The 20,529-nt window shown below is 39.6% G+C and overlaps 1 protein-coding gene across 4 annotated transcripts in view; it reads left to right on the top strand.

The window, feature by feature from the left end:
- The window catches only part of wdr63 (WD repeat domain 63), a 50,375-nt gene extending 29,846 nt beyond the window's left edge, over nt 1-20,529 (top strand). For all 4 annotated transcript variants that reach the window (XM_031899852.1, XM_031899854.1, NM_001126956.1 and 1 more), the window contains 11 exon segments: nt 713-835; nt 915-988; nt 2,421-2,559; nt 3,178-3,265; nt 8,761-8,891; nt 9,688-9,751; nt 10,319-10,449; nt 14,286-14,490; nt 16,287-16,378; nt 16,755-16,877; nt 20,221-20,529. In XM_031899852.1, coding sequence (XP_031755712.1) covers nt 713-835; nt 915-988; nt 2,421-2,559; nt 3,178-3,265; nt 8,761-8,891; nt 9,688-9,751; nt 10,319-10,449; nt 14,286-14,490; nt 16,287-16,378; nt 16,755-16,877; nt 20,221-20,364 — 1,314 coding nt within the window. In that variant the 3' untranslated portion in view covers nt 20,365-20,529.

Here is a 20,529-nt window from a genome sequence, read left to right as displayed (position 1 = left end):
AAGCCAAAGAGATGGGCAATTTACAGTGATCAGACTGTCTGATGATTGCTAATTTCTAAATCCAAGCAGATTTCTTAAAATATACGTACTTTTGTGCCCTGAATGAATGAAAGTTAGGCAGATGTATGTATATTCGTTAACACTATGTAGACAGAGACACACATATTTAGAAAAATGCATACACACCATCTTCAATACACAGACAGGTTGACACTCCCATATGCTTGTAGGCAAATAAAATTAGTTATATACAAATCTATGCAAAATGTATTATACCTCACATCCTGTCACAGGTGTGAGTACAGGTAGGCCAGTTAGGGATAGGCTGAAGGGAGATAGTTAAGGTCAGGTAACTCAAAAAATAGGAGTACAAGGAAGCAGGGATAGCGTACTTACCTTTCTCCAAAGGAACAGGCTTAAGGCGTTCCTCCCACTCACAAACAAAAATCATCATGACCTCATCATCAGCCAAATCTGCACAAACACAAATTATACATAGACATGCATTACTTTTTTCACCCCCCAAAAAGTGTGTTGAAGAATACACACTATAGGCCATATAACTAAAACCCTTTATAGGAAAATCTGTGTGGCTGTATGCAAATCAAATTAAAATCTGATTCTGTACTATTTAGTACATATTTGCAATGATTTTATACTAAACTTAAGTGCTATTGAAGATTGTATCTGTCTGTCCCTATTTATTCTTTAGACAGGGTTGGAACCTAGTGTCCCCAAGGGCCCACAGCTTGTGAGATACTGTGCAGTCTCATCCATAGAGCATGGGCATAAGAATGTTATAACTGATATTCACTGGCTTCCAAACAATTTTGAGGTAAACATACATGTTTTATTTTTTCATTTAATTGATGTTTTTCTATAATGGAAAACATGATTTCCCCTTTTTTTTCTAGCTCTCCAATGCAGGAAATCCTTATGAAAATAAAAGTGGATACTGCCTGCAGCTCGTCACATGTTCACCTGACTGGTACTTCACAATACCTTGACTATCTAAAACAATTAATGATGTCTGTATGATTTCAGTTTATAAACCTATATATCTTATATTTTACAATAGGGGTACATTTTTTTACTATATATATATATATATATATATATATATATATCTCAACAAAATGTACCCCTATTTTAAAATATAAGAATATTATAAGTCAGGTGGAATTCCATGTCTATATAAAGGTACATGGCCGAAGGCCAAGTGCCTTTATACATGCCATGGAACTCTGAGGTGACTTCTAATATCCTCCTATATTATAATGCTCAAGTTTTAGTGAGTCTTGTGAAATTGCATTACTAAGTAACGATTATAACTGATGACATCTCTAAGCACCATTACAGGGTAATTATGGCTCTTGTGTGATAGATCAGCTCCTCTCAGCCCTGTGTTTTTGCCGTCAGGCTGAGAGAAGCAGGTATGCTTTTCTATGCTGCCCATGTGCCTGCACTGAAAACTACAAAATCTGCTTCAGTGCAGCCAAATGCGGCAGAGCGGACCACAGGTCCACCTGTAAAACGTGAAACTAGGCATTTTTTGCTCCTCCACGTGTGGCTGCACTGAAGTGGATTCTGTAGTTTTCAGTGCAGAAATACGGGCAGCTTAGGAAAGCGAATACGCTTCTCTCAGCCTAATGAAAAATCGAATGGCTGAGAGAAGCGGATATACTCTATATGTGACTTGCCGTAAGAAATCTAAACACAGGCAGTACATTTCAATACAGGTATAGGATCCATGGGGAGACTTCATTTTAATGAAATAATTGAAATTTTTTAAAATTATTTCCTTTTTCTCTGTAATAATAAAACAGTACCTCATGCTTGATCCTAACTTACATATAATTAATCCTTATTGGGAGCAATCGTGGTTGAACGTGATGGACATACGTCTTTTTTCAACCTAACTTACTATGTTACTATGTTAAACAATCCTATTGGGTTTATTTAATCTTGAAATTATTATTCTGAAAGCTCAGGCTGAGGCACAATGCACTGAGATGGCTGCCTACGCACCAATATTACAACTAAAAAAATACATTTGTTGGTTCAAGAATCAAATTTTAAATGGTAGAGGGAATTATTTGCTATGTAAACAGTGTAATTTAGAAATAAAAAGTACACCATAAAATCATGACAGAATCCCTTTCATTTCTAGTTCTTGAATCCCCTGAACTTATCAGTAAGAAACAAGGTAAAATAACATTAACCTATGCCATTATTAAATAATACACAAAAACTGAAATTCATATGCTCTGTTTGTATTAAATATGTATGAAATTTAGACACTGTTGGTTTTTAATTGTTAATTTAATATAGGATTAGTGATACTTTCATTTCAGTATTATCAATTAATATTGCATGCCTTTTGTAACATGTATTTTGTATATCATTTTGCTCCCTTTCAGCTCAATAATGTTCTGGGATATCCGACCTCAAAAAACACTGACTGCAGCTGAGAAAAAAAATGTAGAAGACAAACAAATGCCTCATGGTGTCCCTGATACTTTCAAGTACATTGATCTTACCTGGAGACCATTTATCAGAGTAAGGGATATGCCATTAGAAAGGCAAAAATCAGTACTGGACAATGGTGCTAGAGAGGGAATACACAGAGAGTAGACAGTAGGGGGCATAATAGGAAAGGAGAGGTGAATTTGGGAGTGAAAAGGAGTGCAGAGGAGAAATAAACAGTAGAGGAAAGAACTTAACCATGTGTGAGAGTGTATGTGCCATGTACAATGTCACATAGTTATTCAGTAAATTATGTTAAAACAAGACAAAAGGGCTCATTTGCAAACCTGAGCTCAGCATGCAAAGTGCAAAAAAGGCCACGTTTATTTAATTTTGCATGCTGTGTTTAGGTGTGTGTTAATTGCCGCAGGCTTCTGCTCTCCATTTTACAGTGCAGAGACTTGTGGCTTCCTTTTGGCAATAAAGCTCTACATGCATTAGCGCTGTATTCGTGAATGGTGATGGCGTCACATAGGTATGCCCACACCTACACATTGCAAGATATAGAGTGGCAGGAAGGGCAGCCCACATCAAGGCCCTATCCTTACCTCATGCATTAATACTTCTCTGTAGGCTATTTGAATGATGTGATATGACCCTATTATTAACCTTATTGTCTTATACATTTTTTTTCTTTTTTTCATTTTCAAGGCCATATTACCAAAGTCTGACATGAGTGGAGAATACAGCCCTATGAAAATCAGTCTTAGTGAGGAGCATCATCACTGCAGGACATTAGGTAACATCTGCACTGTATTCCATCTTACATATACTGTGGAATATGTAATGCCCTAAGGAAAACATCATTTAAAGGACAACTAAATCATAAAGATAAATATGGCTAGAAATGTCATATATACAGTATATTGTGAGTTGGTCACTAAGCTCAGATAACTAAGAGAAGCACACAACATGCACAGTGAATCAGCAGAAAAGAAGATGGGGAGCTACTGGGGACATCTTCAGATGCACAGATCTTCCCTGCTCAAGGGCTGTGGTTGCCATGGGCAGGTATCAGGAGCTCAAAACATAAGGTGCAACATTTTTACCCTACTTCTTAAAGGAACAGTAACACTAAATATTAAAAATGTTTTAAAGTAATTAAAATATAATGTACTGTTGCCCTGCATTGGTAAAAGTTGTGTGTTTGCTTCAGAAAGGCTACTATAGTATACTATATACATGAGTTGCTGTATAGCCATGGAGCAGCCATTCAAGCTGGAAAAAAAGAAGAAAAGGCACAGGGTACATAGCAGATAACAGATAAGCTCTGCAGAATATAATGGGGCTTTATCTGTTATCCGCTGTGTGCCTTTTCTCCTTTGAATGGCTACAGGGCAGCTTTGTTTCTGAAGCAGGGTTTCTGAAGCAAATGCACAACTTTTCCAAGTGCAGGGCAGTAGTACATGATATATTAATTATTTTGATACACTTTCATGTTTTGGTGTTACTGTTCCTTTCAAAAGGTTTAGCAACTGGATTTACTACTGATTGTTATAAAACAGTTCCGATATTCAAACATTCATGTTCATGAAGTAGACTAGATTATTTTCAGTATTCATCAAATCCATCTGAACATGGGATTCAGCATCCCAGGCCAATCACTACTTTGGCTTGTTTAGGATAACAGTTCTGAAATGCTAAAGTTGGGTTGGGTTGAGGTTCTAACTGTTACCCTTAAAGGGGTTGTTCACCTTTAAGTTAAATTGAAACAATGGGAGGGTAACAAGATAGCAGCTCCCAGTAGATATCAGAATAGCACTCAATAGTAAAATTCCAGGTCCAGCTTGGGACTCCTCCAGTTACATGGGAGTAGGAGAAACAATAGGTTATCTGAAAGCAGTTCTAATGTGCAGCACTGGTTCCTTCTGAAAGCTCAGACTCAGGCACAATGCACTGAGATGGCTGCCTACACACCAATATTACAGCTAAAATAATACATTTGTTGGTTCAAGAATAAAATGGTATAGTGAATTATTCACTATATAAACAGTGTAATTTAGAAATAAAAAGTACACCATAAAAATCATGACAGAATCCCTTTAAAGCTACTTGTGTCAAAATGTGCTCCTTGCACTTCCATATAGTTTTGCTTGGCACACCGCATATTAATGTACTGAAACCCTGGAGCTTCTGTCACCCCTGGACTAGACTCCAGGGTTCCCTCAGTGCTCCGTGTCAATCACCGCAGTTCAGTTGTACTGAATACATACATAACTTGCACACAAAGGCAGTAAATTACACTATGCCAACTTTGAAAAAATTAGGAGCAATTGTGGGCAATTTGCAGCAAAGCACACATTCAGGTGCACTAATTGGAATTCTGGGAAAAAACATTGCATTGTCAGAATGGCGATTGCACTGTGTTAACTGCACTTGTGGTCTGGAGGTGGCAGTAGTTTCAGCGTTCCATAGGAAGTAATATCTTTGGCTTGCAAGTGATGTGTGCACCCCATACGTTGGATGCAACTGAACTACAGAAATTAACCTAGGTCAGTGGTTCCGCTGCATTTATAGGTGCAGCAGCACTCAGTTTGGAACAAAAAGCAGCTTAGACTAAGCGGTGCTGAGAGAAACCATACGGAAATGCAAGGAGCTCATTTTTACACAGTTAATTAATTAAAAGTGTTTTTTATGCCCAACTGACTGCAAAGGTACATGTGCCCTTTTTTGTTTCAGTCATTAAACTACTGTTTTCTATGAGAAAGTGTATAAAGTCACATGACCACCTATAGCATGGCACTAACTGTTACACAGTGGGGCAGCAGCTTGGGTTCCAAAGTGGCATCTTTTTTTCATCTTATATATGCAAACAATTCAATCATTCATTCTTTTGGTCAATAATCTATATTTGTTATGTATGTTTATATGACAGCAGTTCTTTTTGCATATAGATGTGGGCAAAAGACTTGTCTAAAAGCCAGATACTAAAATTGCCTGTCTAATGTTTCAGATAGAAAGCCAAAGCTAATCCTGGCACACTCCGGCTATTTCCTGTTTCTATTTCTGCCGTGTTGTTATTTCGGATCTTACATAAACTGTTGGCCACAAATCACATTGCAAAGCAGAAACTGAATAACGTGGAACTGATATATTGTGAGTTACATCAAAATGTTCAGAACAGGCTGAAGGCTACAGTGCCATACTGTACCAATTGTTACTCAGGACTTCAGTCCTTCATCTTAAACATAGGTGAAGATCACACTTATTCAGCAAGCAAAAGTGCTGGATAGGGCCTTATCAATAAGTGTAGGGCCCAAATGCTGATATTTAGTATGTTATCGTAGTATGGTAGTGCCAGGCACTGAGAACAAATCACACAGCAAGAAATATAGGTAATGGCATAACCATAACCCCAAGGACACTGTTTGCATTATACAGAGGGGGAATTTGGGTAGCCAAGTATATTATATACAGTGAGAGCATCGTCAGACTGGGGGTACAGGGCCCAGCGGGGCTACCATCCCAGGGGCCCCGCACCCCCCCAAGGTACCTCTGTCAGATGTGCACCCCTAACCCCCCCCAGTCCGACGTCCTCCACTGAATAGGCGTATGTGAAACGCATCAGGGGAGGACATCGGCGGCCGGGGGAAGCAGCAGTAATACAAGTGTACTTACTATAATAAACTTGTGTAGGTTTTAAAATGGTTTTTATCAAGCCTTGTTTAAGATCCTATTCTGAACATTTATACAAAAAAATAATGGATACGGCCATATATAAGCATGTAACCCCATGCTGTCCCAGTGCCAGGATTTTTTAATACCTCAGCATTTACTTTGGCATCCTTTGTACTTTCCAACAGGAGGCTATGTCCTTGCCACCTGGAATTCTGGAGCTTGGTTATGAGCAATTTCTAATTTTAGCTGTGAGCTGTACAGAAAGGCAGCATAGATAGAAAGATTAATAAACAGTGGTTGCAACCAAATCCTTCTTTTCCCTTCCCTCCCCCAATTATTTCCATGTCACACTCGTTTCTGCTCTCCCTCCCTCTTCCCTCTTTTAAGTCTAAGGCCAATTTTGCTTGGCTAGTGGTGCCCACAAATATGCCTCTGCAAGTAATATAGAGGCTTCTATTGCTTTCCCACAAAACTGATAGTTGGGAGTCATGAAAATAGCATGTACAAACCACAACTATTTTGCAACCACTAAATCATTTCAAGAGGAAAGCAATTCACGTGGTTAGTGGTTAAACTATCTTTATTTCGTATTCAGCACAGTCCCCTGCCATAGAAATGAAATATAATAAGAAAGCACAAAGAATTCCTGCACACAGTTCCTCTGATGATGTTCTGTGTCTGTGAAAGTGACTAAATACATTTGCTTAGTGCAGAAGTTTGTTGGTTGAGATTATAGGAATTGTGTTTAAAGGAGAATGCAAGTCAAAATTTAAAAAGCATACTGCCCAATAGTCCTCCTATTGTTTAGTAAAAACGCCACACTTTTGGCTCACCTAGTCAAATATTTACTCAGTCACACTTACTTCACATTTTCTAGAACAGGCAGCCATCTCTAAAAAGGTATTCTCCCTTCCTTTCCCTCCTTGCATCATACTGCACATGTGTTTCATTCCCTCCCCCCCCCCCCACCTCTGCCAGATCCGCTTCTGATTGGCTGGTGGGCATGTGTAGCTCAGAACAGGAGACAGGATCAAGTTACACACATTCTCAGAGAATAGGAAGGCTGCCGCTGGCAGCCTACAGGAAGGGGAGAGAGATTTCAGTGATGTCACTGTAGTCTTCACACTGCTGTAGGCTGCCAGCACCATATCTCAGAGAAGCAAGCAGGGATCTGAGAATTTAGATATGCAGAAAGTACTTAAAAAGAATGCCTTTAGACTTACTTTTAATTTATATTACCCTTTCATTGTCCTTTAATGAACAGGGCCCTCATCAGACATCTTGGGCCCCATCAAACAACAAGGATCAGGCCACCAGTGCACAGCACCAAAACCCCTACTATTACTTAGTAACCCCTTCTTTAATTATGTCAAACTCTCCTCCTTTATCTTGTCTTTTTTCCCACCAATGTCTCCCCTTATGTCCCCTTCTCTCTTTTTTCATTGCCCCATTTACTTGCTCATTGTTTTGACCCCTATCCATATTCCTTTTGACTTTTCTCTTTTTCCTCTTTTTTTTTCTGCTCTCATTTTATCCTGACATTTTTCTTACTGATTTCTCTCCATCGTCCACTCTCCATTTTCCCTACCCGTTTAATGTTCTTCTGCTCTGTGCTTTATCTGTTTTTCTTATCACTTCTTGCCCCCTTTGCATTACATTCTCCCTTTCTTTCCCCTTTCTTATGTTTTTACGTTCTGTCACCCTTGTTCTTATATTCTCTCAATTTCATTTCTAGTTTTCTCTGTTATTTCCTGTCCATTCTCTATCCCACTGTCCACTTTTTACCCGCATACCCTTCTGCTCTCCCCTTCTCATTTTTGCTCTGCTCTTCCACTTTTCTGTTGATGTTTTGCCTAGTGTATTTTCTCCTTTTTTGACTCCAAAAAAATCTGTAAAAAAAGCAAGTATCTTCAGAAATTCAACAGAATCCTGAGGAAAAACACAGTCTGCCTTCAGAGAAGGAGTGATTATATATATATATTTTTAACTAAGGTAGCATCCAAACTGGACCCTAACGTTAGCCCCTTAATTGGCCCCACCTTTCTAATTTATATGGCCATAATTATACTAAATGCTGTCCGTCATCACACAAGACAGCCAACATAGAATATAATAGAATGCGCATTGCAAAACAGAAGTAATCGTCTAGGGAGGTTGCCACCATTTCCAGATTTGCAAATAAGGGAGTTCATTTTCCATCAAAACATTGGAATGTATGGCCCGCGGGTTCTGTTATATGTAGCTGCCCCATGTCTCAGATTTGAACTGTTCTCCCGGTCCTGTGTCACTCCAGTCAGTCACTGAAAACTCCCAACCTCAGAAAAACACCACTCACAAATCTCACTGTCTGAAAGAGAACTTGGAAACTCCCTTCCATGGATAATAAGCAGATACCGGTGATGACTACAGCTATGTTGGGATTTGGGTCAATGTGTAATAGGTGATGTTCAGCTTTACTATTAAATATATTCATATATGTCGTTTAAAAAAAGGACAGTTTTTCATACCCTTGTTCACCCTTATTACACTCAGTCCATTAATTGTCATTATCCCTTTTTGTGCAAGTATTCATTAACATTTTTATTTTCCGCTTTATCTTTTTTAAACATATCTCAGACAAACTGCAGATCCAAGCCAAGGAAGACAAGACAGAGGGAGTAGTTGAATACAAGAGTCTGAGAGCTGCATCAGCCAAAAACCCAAAGCTTCTTGACGACATCAATACCAAGTACTTTGTTGGAACAGAAGTAAGCTGATCCTTTCTAGAAAAAGTAATACTGACTGCTGGCAATTCAGTCACTGCTGTCTGCTTGCCATGTGCATAACTATGAAATCCTGCATAATGACACTTATTGTAGATAAATGATATAGGTAATGTATAGGATGAGTCCACCACCTAGAACAGTGATCCCCATCCAGTGGCTTGTGACCAACATGATGCTCACCAATCCCTTGGATGTTGCTCCCAGTTGCCTCAAAGCAGGTGACTATTTTTGAATTCCTGGCTTGGAGGCAAATTTTGGTTGCATTAAAAACCAGGTATGCTGACAAACAGAGCCTCCTGTAGGCTGCCAGTCCATATAGGGATCCCTTTTTTTAGAGACAACGAATTATAAGGGAAATGTTTACTGTCTGCCTGTGTAGCATTGTTTCACTACGTAATATGCATTTATAGAAACTGTATGACTTGGCGTTGGGATTTTGCTTACTGTAGCAAATGTTAGCTTAAAAGTCTTTCATACAGAACAGATGCAGCAGCATTTTTAGAGGCAAGCAATAACAGTCCCTGATAACAACAATATATCCACTAGATTTTATTTTTATTCTATCTAGTCAAGACAAGCAAATTATGTCGCCAAAAACTTTAAATTGGTTGTATTTTCATTTTAATGCGTGCTGGAGGACACAACACTTATTCTGATTATGACTCTAGTATGTACTAAAAGATTTAAAGAGCATGAATACTAAAGACTCTAGTAAAGGAATTTGTAAATGTTATTCAGAGGAATTAGCGGAAATAACAATTACTGTTTATTGCTTCAGGATGGGGAATTGGTATACACTGACTGGAAGATGGAAAAGGATAGTGATACCGGAAAACTAATAAGTGAGTATTCTATTTACTTAGCTACATGTAACAGAATAACCATAATATTTGCTTAATAAATCATTTTCGCCAGGGGGATGGCATTTCGGGGGGAGATTAGTCGCCCGCGAACAGAGAGATTTGTCGCGGGCTACTAATCTCCCCGTGTGCCAGAGCCCTAAAAATGAAGGTGCTTGTTAGTGGTTTGCCTTTCTAATAAATAACTCATTAATTTATTCTAATGATAAGCAAAGCTGGGTGTAATATTACCCTTACCTCCCACAACTACAGAAGGAGACACAGAATATATTATGTTTGAATTACACTAAGTAATAATTTAAACAGTTCTACCAACTATAAATCCTAATTTGCAAGTGGGAATATAAACTATTTTACTATTTTAAAGTTCACAATAACACACTTGCACATTCAGATGCAATGTCCAGCAGTTGCACACCATGTGAGACAACCAGGCTGTGCTGCCTTGGGATTCATAATGGCTCCTTATTTGTTCATATTATTGCCAAGTTTTTGTTTTATGTATATTACAATCCATTTTTAATGTGTTTGTATTTAATATTTTTCTAGGCTCAAAACCTCTGCAAGCAAATATTCTGCATGATGGTGCTGTGAACACTGTGCAACGATCGCCCTTCCTGAAAGACTTTATTCTCACAGTTGGAGGCTGGAACTTTGCTATATGGAGAGAAGGTGTTACCGTACGTGTAATGTTACAGTAGGAGTATTCATGCTGAAAGTATTGCCAGACAAAGGGATTTAACTGCCTGCTCAAGTTCTAGAAAAGGGTTGGATTGTGCGCTCATTGTGTATGCAAACATTACAGTTTTCTCAGAACTTCAAATTAGGGGTTTATACAGGTAGTTATTAAATATGCCATGATATCCTTTTATCAGACATTGTTATAGTGGGCAATTGTCTGAGGACAAAGAATAATACCTGACTGTATTTTGTTTTAATTGGCATCTTGATGTAGAGGGTTTAAATGACATATTCTATAAACTGGGGTGTCAGATTCTCTGAAGTGTATTTCCTCAGTTTGTCTTTGCCTTAAAATGCTTGGATTTGCATTGCAACAAAGTTGGGCAAAGTTACATCTTACACACCTTTATAATCCCAATCCTTATTTTTAAAATGTGTTTTAATAAATCAAACATACTGAATAATGTATTTTAAGCTGCTAACCCTATCCTTTTGGATGCTTTATAATTACTCTGCCAAGTGACATCACTCTTATGGATGCAATCATTGGTCATACTGCTCTTGCCTCCTCAGTGGATAGAGCCTCCAGATGGGTGACTGGGATAAAATGGTCACTCTACTGTTGGAAGTAGTTATGTGCAGGTTAACCTGAAAGCCTTTGGAAATGTTGTAGATTATTGTGGGTTCATTGCCATTCCTACAATGATAACATTTTGCAAGTTAGTGTTGGGTGCATGTTGAGGTTTTGTTGGTTAGGGTTGGGTGCATGTTGAAGTTTTGTTGGTTAGGGTTGGGTGCATGTTGAAGTTTTGTTGGTTAGGGTTGGGTGCATGTTGAAGTTTTGTTGGTTAGGGTTGGGTGCATGTTGAAGTTTTGTTGGTTAGGGTTGGGTGCATGTTGAAGTTTTGTTGGTTAGGGTTGGGTGCATGTTGAGGTTTTGTTAGTTAGGGTTGGGTGCATGTTGAGGTTTTGTTGGTTAGGGTTGGGTGCATGTTGAGGTTTTGTTGGTTAGGGTTGGGTGCATGTTGAAGTTTTGTTGCTTAGGGTTGGGTGCATGTTGAGGTTTTGTTGCTTAGGGTTGGGTGCATGTTGAGGTTTTGTTGGTTAGGGTTGGGTGCATGTTGAAGTTTTGTTGGTTAGGGTTGGGTGCATGTTGAGGTTTTGTTGGTTAGGGTTGGGTGCATATGGAGTTTTGTTGGTTAGGGTTGGGTGCATGTTGAGGTTTTGTTGGTTAGGGTTGGGTGCATGTTGAGGTTTTGTTGGTTAGGGTTGGGTGCATGTTGAGGTTTTGTTGGTTAGGGTTGGGTGCATGTTGAAGTTTTGTTGGTTAGGGTTGGGTGCATGTTGAAGTTTTGTTGGTTAGGGTTGGGTGCATGTTGAGGTTTTGTTGGTTAGGGTTGGGTACATGTTGAGGTTTTGTTGGTTGGGTTGGGTGCATATGGAGTTTTGTTGGTTAGGGTTGGGTGCATGTTGAGGTTTTGTTGGTTAGGGTTGGGTGCATATGGAGTTTTGTTGGTTAGGGTTGGGTGCATGTTGAAGTTTTGTTGGTTAGGGTTGGGTGCATGTTGAAGTTTTGTTGGTTAGGGTTGGGTGCATGTTGAGGTTTTGTTGGTTAGGGTTGGGTGCATATGGAGTTTTGTTGGTTAGGGTTGGGTGCATGTTGAGGTTTTGTTGGTTAGGGTTGGGCGCATATGGAGTTTTGTTGGTTAGGGTTGGGTGCATATGGAGTTTTGTTGGTTAGGGTTGGGTGCATATGGAGTTTTGTTGGTTAGGGTTGGGTGCATGTTGAGGTTTTGTTGGTTAGGGTTGGGTGCATGTTGAGGTTTTGTTGGTTAGGGTTGGGTGCATGTTGAAGTTTTGTTGGTTAGGGTTGGGTGCATGTTGAGGTTTTGTTGGTTAGGGTTGGGTGCATATGGAGTTTTGTTGGTTAGGGTTGGGTGCATATGGAGGTTTGTTGGTTAGGGTTGGGTGCATATGGAGGTTTGTTGGTTAGGGTTGGGTGCATATGGAGGTTTGTTGGTTAGGGTTGGGTGCATATGGAGGTTTGTTGGTTAGGGTTGGGTGCATATGGAGTTTTGTTGGTTAGGGTTGGGTGCATATGGAGTTTTGTTGGGAGTTTTGTTGGTTAGGGTTGGGTGCATATGGAGTTTTGTTGGTTAGGGTTGGGTGCATATGGAGGTTTGTTGGTTAGGGTTGGGTGCATATGGAGGTTTGTTGGTTAGGGTTGGGTGCATATGGAGTTTTGTTGGTTAGGGTTGGGTGCATATGGAGGTTTGTTGGTTAGGGATGGGTGCATATGGAGTTTTGTTGGTTAGGGTTGGGTGCATATGGAGGTTTGTTGGTTAGGGTTGGGTGCATATGGAGGTTTGTTGGTTAGGGATGGGTGCATATGGAGTTTTGTTGGTTAGGGTTGGGTGCATATGGAGTTTTGTTGGTGAGGGTTGGGTGCATATGGAGTTTTGTTGGTTAGGGTTTGGTGCAGGCTAAGGTTTAGTGGGTTAGGGTCAGGTGCAGGTCAAGATTTTTCTGAGCCACACATCACTAATAATAAGTATTATGAAAGAGCACTTTCCACAGCTAGCCTTTTCCTTACACCTGAATTTCAGCATTGCGAAACTAAAAGTAATGTGGTCATTGAGTACTGCCTAAAACAGTCCACACTGAATGGAGATTAAGTGAGCCTGCAAGGCTAGGTAGAGAGGGATTACAGCATGAATTTTGATATGGAAAGTTTTTGCAATGTAGTTATTCAAAGTGTATCTTTAAAGGAGTCCTTCAAAACGATTTGGCAGCACATCTCCCCATGTATGGGGTCCTCTGACAGGCCTACCTAACTAGTATATGGCTAATATCAGCCAGATGTCGATCGGGCAAGTTTGATTTTCCCATTGGAGCGGGGGACTCCCTTGGCTCATTGTTATTTGATTGTTTGGACCTGGGGCCAAACAATTGAATTAGCCAGATATTGCCCATTTTAAAGGAAATCTATACCCCCAGAATGAATACTTAACCAACAGATAGTTGATATTATGTTAAGTGACCTATTAAAGAATCACGCCAAACTGGAATATATATATCAGTAAATATTGCCCTTTTACGTCTTTTCCTTTGATCCACCATTTAGTGATGGGCTGGGTGCTCCCTCAGAGATCACATGACCAGAAATAATGCAGTTCTAACTGTAACAGGGAAAAGTATGGAAGTAAAAGACAGAACTCTGCCCATTCATTGGCTGATGTGGCCTAGCATGTATGTGTGCCATGACTTGTTTGTGTGCACTGTGAATCCTATGATCTAAGAAGGCAGCCCTTAATTCTTAAAATGGCAATTTTCTATTTAGGATTACCCAATAACACATACTACTATAAAAGTATATTTTTATGAAAATTGTTTATTTAGATGAAGCAGGGTTTTACATATGAAGCCTACATTGTTTGGGGGTATAGTCTCCCTTTACGTGGCCACCTTTAGGCAACTACAGAACTTGGTTAAATCCGGGGAAATAAATTATAGCTCCCTTTAAAACAGTAATTCACAGTCTGTGGGACTTGTCTCCATGGGGGCCAAGATCAGAGGTGCAACTTGAGGTTGGAGGACAGTTATAGTATTATTTCAGTTATGTCATGAGTATGAAGAAAAAAACTTTCTCTGATCTTGTAGCCCATATCACAGATTTGCCTAAAATAGTTAGCTTTTCTCTATATAACAGATGAAATGCCACATCTATTGCTGCAGTCAACATTTATGAAAATTCTCAAGTTTCTGTTTTTTGTGTGGAATTATCTAGTAGACACGTTGACACAAGTATTTCATTTTTTCTTCTGTCGTTTTTTAGAGTGGACCAATTTTTCACTCATGTTGTTCTCAGAAGAGGCTCACAGCAGCACACTGGTCCCTCTCTAGGACTGGAGTTTTCTTTATTGGGAAGGAAGATGGGAATGTAGACGTGTGGGACCTCCTGGAGAAGACCCATGAGCCATCACAGACACAGAACATTGCAGCAGCTCCAATCACATACATTAGACCTTGGATTGCCTCCTGTATGTAGTTATTAGCATTCAGACACAGAATATTTAAACAAATTAGCATTTTCAGTGCAAAGTTTTGTAAAGGATTCACAAAATATATAATACAGTTTGGAAGCCTTAACCTTAGTATAAAATGGTTAACAAATTGCTCTATATTACCATTTTAAAGTTATGCTCAAAACATTCCTATCTAGGGTATCAATTATATCAGTACAGCACAACGCATCACTTAACTTGCCTTCTCATTTTTAAAGCTAGGGTAACTTCAGCTGCAAGGCTCCTACACTTTTATAGTGCCACTGTTCCGTAAGACATTCTGTGCATTAAGCTACTTAAAATACCTGCTGTGCCAGAACTGCCGATTTTCCTTCCTGGGCTGAGGGCCAGCAAGAAGGTCTGTAAAGGTGGCAATACAATGTAAGATCCCCTCATTTGGCGAGGTCGCCAAGCGAGCAAATCTTCTCCCAGTATGTCCACTTATGGGACAATAAGTATGTCCACTTATGGGCTAATTCGATGGACAAATGAGCGAATTAAAGGAACAGTAACACCAAAAAATGAAAGTGTATAAAAGTAACTAAAATATAATGTGCTGCTGCCCTGCACTGGTTAAATTGGTGTGTTTGCTACAGTAACACTACTATAATTTATATAATAAGCTGCTGTGTAGCTACGGGGGCAGCCATTCAAGCTGGAAAACAGGAGAAAAGGCACAGGTTACATAGCAGATAACAGATAAGTTCTGTAGAATACAATAGTGTTTTATCTGTTATCTGCTATGTGCCTGTGCCTTTTCTCCTTTGAATGGCTGCCCCCATACTACACAGCAGCTTATTTATATAAATTATAGTAGACTTTCTGAAGTAAATACACAACTTTTACCAGTGCAGGGCAGCAGCACATTATATTTTAGTTACTTTTATACATTTTCATTTTTTGGTGTTACTGTTCCTTTAAAGCAGTGGGCATAAGCAACGTCGGATCAGGGACTGCATCAACAAGCCAATGCGGTCCCCAATCAGACAAAAAAATCAAACCTGCCCAATCGAGATATGTACAATTTCAGGCCAGATGTTGGTTGGGGAGCCCCATCTGTGGTGCCCATACATGGGCAGATAAGCTGCCAAATCAGCCTAAAGGACAGTGAATGGCCACCTTTATACAGGTTCACTGTTTAAAACCATAGTCAGCATATCAGAGCTTAGCATCACTCCCTGGCCCAGTGTGTAGAAAAACTGTATTTAGAGTTCTCGAGACTCCCAATCGGCTATTGTAGAAAAAAGATTTTCTTATTTGATAGGAACATGCCAGTAGGAACATGTCAGTAGAACTGTAAAACCATGCAAAGTGCTAAAAAAGAGTGGCCCACAACCAAAGGTAACCATAGGAAATTCTTTTCATAACAGATGCTGATGTTTTTAACTCAGCAAGGACATTGCAAGCCTACATACCTGCTCTCCAGAGATTTGGTCAGCTAGGCGGGGGGTAGGGCTTTTTCCTTTACACTGCCTAATGGTCAGCAGCTTTACATGCCAGAAGCATTGCTTTGAGTTCGAGACCCCTTTGACAGAATCAAACTTTACAAAATGAATATCATTTATGTCTTCCAGTGCATAGCTACATAGGAATATAAATGAAGAAACGTTTTCACTTAAAGCTACAGTAAAGTGTAAAATGATCTGCCAGTGTTTCACAATATAATACAATTTCTTAAAATCAGCCTACTTCTACATACAGATAATGCCAACTTGGAGTAACAGTTGAATAACATGTCCTGCTATTAATGCTATGTCTTATTTCCAATACAGCAAAGCAGCACTTTTTAGCAGTGGGGGATGACCAGGGAACTCTGCACATTTTAGAAATCCCGTGGAACCTGCGTCATCCTTCTGCTAATGAGGTTTGTCTCTCTACTTTTGTACCATTAAACAAACCTCCTTATTTAAAGTTAGTTTAATGCTTGATTGTACTTTATATATTACTGTATGTTTTTTTTAATGTCACATTACTTGATACCACATGCATAGCAATCACAATATACCAATCACCTGGATGTACCAGGCCTCACATTGCTACCAACCTGTGCCATAGCTGCCGAACATAAAGTGCATTAAGCAAAACTATTTCATTATATTTGCTTGTATATTTAAAATTCAGAATACAATACATGTACACAATACCTTATTTTCTAAACTGCTCATCCAGGATCACATTAAAGCAATGATAAAGGAAAACTGAATTTCACACATTTTTACAAGCACTGTCCTTGATCTTAGAATGCCAGTGTCCAGCATTACTTTGAAAGAGAAGTCAAGCACGTGGAATATTCCAACCAGAGGGAAGGACTTCGAGCAACAGCAAAGAAGCAGTTGGAACTAAAAGATCTAAGCGCAAAAACTGTAAGTGTCTCAGTTTCTATGGTTACTATAATCTGAGCATGGGGTTTTATACCTAACTCACCCGTAACACCCTTTCTGCTAAAAGTGAAAGGTCACTAGTCGCTAGCAGAAAGCAGGCACGAGGGGCTGGAAATGTTGATGCAAGATTCTGCAAATACACTAGGGGGCAGATTTATTAAGACACGAATTTGAATCCCGAATGGGATTGGATACGATAATTTCTGAAGATCGCAAATATCACGAAAATGCTTATGGAAAAATCGTATTAGTCACGATAATATCGTATTGGCGATCTGAAAGTCACAAAATTTTCGTATCCGAATGATTGTAAAATGCAGGAAAAACCTTTCCGACTTTGATTCTTCTGTGCATGATTTTGGAAGCCTCCCATAGGACTCAATGGCAGCTCCAACCTGGCCCAAGGAAAGTCACGATACCGAAGCTTGAATGAATCCGAAACTTACGTACTCGTTGCGACAATACGATTTTGTCGTGTTTTTTTTTACGCACAGTACGAAAAAGTCACGTTAAAACGCATCGGATCGTTCGTGGATTGATAAATCTCCCCCTAAATATTAGTCTTGTAATTTCACCTAGTAAACTAATGGGAAATATCTCTTTGCAGTCCTAGATTTGTGCTGCCCAAACCTATAAGATTTGAAAGTATTTTGTCTCTAAACATTATATCACACTGGTATTTACTATAATGTTAAGTATTTGAAGCCCAGTCCAGTGAAGTAACTAGAGGTAACTGGGCCCCACTGCAAAATCATTTTAGGGCCCCTAAACATTGGGAATACATATATATTAATATATTACATATAGAGTAAACCATTGAAAGTACTTATCAGCCAGTGCCCACTGGTCCTCACAGCAGTGGTAGAGTTTGCTTCTTCTACAGTTACACCCTGGCCCGGTCTGCAATCATATCCTAAGCTAAATTATTTTCCCATTATTGTTAAATATAGTAGTGGTTGCAAACAATGCCAGGCCTAAGGGTGAGGATGACTATGACAAGCCCCCTGCCCCAAACACCCCCATCCCAATCCTCCACACCCATGTACTTGGCTTGGCATCCACAACTGCCCAAAACCACCCTCCCCCACTCATGCACTAATTCCTCCCTAAGTTAGAGACAGCTGCACAGCAGCAGCGGAGGGGAGGTTTGTTGCACCAAATTTACACACAGGCCAAAACTAGGAGACTGCAGGCAGAAAGGGGATATGCCTAGTGCCCCTCCACCATTATGTTACAGGAATATGGCTCTTTTGGCTACCCCTAGTTCCAGCCCTTGTTATACAGCAAACTGATTACACTTGTAGCATGGCATTCTATATTTAAAAATATATATATTGTATATACTCGAGTATAAGCCAATCAGAATATAAGCTGAGGTACCTAATTTTACCTAAGAAAACTGGAAAAACTTATTGACTCGAGTATAAGCCTAGGGTTAGAAATGCAGCAGCTACTGCTAAGCTTCAATAATCAAAATAAATACCAATAAAATTACATTAATTGAGGCATCAGTGGGGTATATGATTTTAAATATTTATTTCAAAGAAAAACAGTAAACTAGCTCTGTAAGTGGAGAAGAGGGTCAACAAAACCAATATGGTATCAACAATGATACCTTAAGGGTACTACTCCCTTAGCTCAATCAGCAACTAAGCTAAAACACAAAGAGTTAAAATCCTTCAAAGCTATATATAGTTTTATAGAATATAAAGTTCAATGTCTAGTGCAGAATGGGAAAGGTGAGGATGGTAGATGAAGCAACTGGAGGTGAAAAAGTTGCAGCCAGAGTCGATAGAAGGATGCCTGTGGCTAGAGCATAGAGAGAAGGGGACAGTTCAGTCATAAAGATTAAAAATAATGTGAGACAGAAAACTAAAGGGGCAAACAGACTTTTTGAGTATAAAAATTAAATTAAAGAAGCTGCCTGGTAAAGAAGGTTGCTGTAGGCCATGGGCATTATGGAAACTGACCCCCCCCCCCCCCAAAAAAAAAAAATTTGCTGCAGTGCGTTAGGTTAGCTCACCAAAGCAGCAGCATGAAGTTACACTTCTCCGGACTGGTCTAGAAGATCCACCAGCAGACTTCAGATCAGAAGGCCCTGCCCTGCCTGCAGAAAGCGATGATGTAGAAGGGAGTACTAGAAGGAAGGAAGGCGGGGAGTCACTCCCTCCCTCCCTTAGGCGCCAGCATCTCTGTGTCCAGCGCAAAGGACGCCAGCGTCGCGTGAGTGACATCATCATGCTCATTGCGCATTGGCAAACTGGCAGCAGACCCGATCCCCCAGGACATGTAAGGGAAAATAAGTATTAGGACTGGGAGCGGGCCAGGGCACTGGAGGGTCTGGTTGCGGGTAGCCTAATTTGCACACAAAGGACAGAGGGTGCTAGTCTGGAGGGACCCATGGCACCCGACTCTAGTATAAGCTGAGGGTGACATTTTCAGCACATTTTGGGTACTGAAAAACTAGGCTTATACTTGAGTATATACTGTATTAGTTTTAGTATTATGTAGGATCTGAAAATAAAATTTGTTCTCTCTATACTATACCATGCATTCCATTCATTTTACTTAACATAAACATTAAAATGTAAGGGAATAACTTATTCCCTTGATTATTTGCTTCAGTAAATAGGGTAGAAGTTACCTTATGCTTGCCAATGTATTTTCTGCACAAAAACAGCAAGAGGGTAATCTTTATGAGCATAGAGGTGCTTGAGTGCATTCTGTGGTGCAAGATATAAAGCTGTTCCCACCCATGTGTAACTGCAAACACCCTAAGAACAAGCGGCTCATTTTCTATCTTGGATACAAAAGTGTGAGCAAAACTGCCATCCATACAGGGTGCAATTGTGCCTGTTGTCTTATACCTAATGCTAATATGCCAGCTTTCCCCCTTACTGGGAATAAGGCAGGGGACTGTCACATTTTACACTTGATACTGACAAAGTATAAAGTACCCTTTTGTTGTATGAGCTTGCTATTTGAGGGGTGTTAGTATACACCCATGGCTGCACACATTTACAAACCGGCACCCATGTTGCTCAATAACGTGAACCTAGTGGCAGACACAGAATCTGACACCTTTGCAGTGGTGCATCCATGCATCACTAACAGCTATTGAAATATTTGCATTTAGTATTCATACTGCACAAGGCTAATCAGTCACTGCTTATTGGTTGCTGTGGGTTGCAGCAGTTCTGCACAATTGTGCCTAAATTAGTGAATAAGGGTCTTTTTGTCCATAGTCCTGTGATTAGAACATAGGAAATAATAATGCTTATTAATAGAGCCTTTGTAAATCCTATCATTTCTCTCTTCCTAAAAGGAAACAAGCCCACCAGTTAAAACAAAGGAACAAACTGAAGTAGAACAAAGCAAGGAATATGAATTATATCTTCAATTTGAAGGCTCCATCCTTTCTGGCCTTGGACTGAGTAAAGAAAAAGAAGAACGCACAGAAAAAACATGATCTCCAAGCAGTCTTTATAATAGGACAGTTTATTTACTGTAAACCAGTCAAATCTGCATGGCTTGCAGATTAAACTGGACTTGCTAGGGAGACGTTTAGGATACTGATAGGATACTGATTTGACAAACATTTCTATTCTTAATAAATATAGACATTAAGTTAAAA

Source organism: Xenopus tropicalis, chromosome 4 (genome assembly GCF_000004195.4).
Source record: "Xenopus tropicalis strain Nigerian chromosome 4, UCB_Xtro_10.0, whole genome shotgun sequence".
Classification (NCBI taxonomy): domain Eukaryota; kingdom Metazoa; phylum Chordata; class Amphibia; order Anura; family Pipidae; genus Xenopus; species Xenopus tropicalis.
Note: the sequence above shows the minus strand (reverse complement) of the source record. Positions and strands in the feature narration are given on the sequence as shown.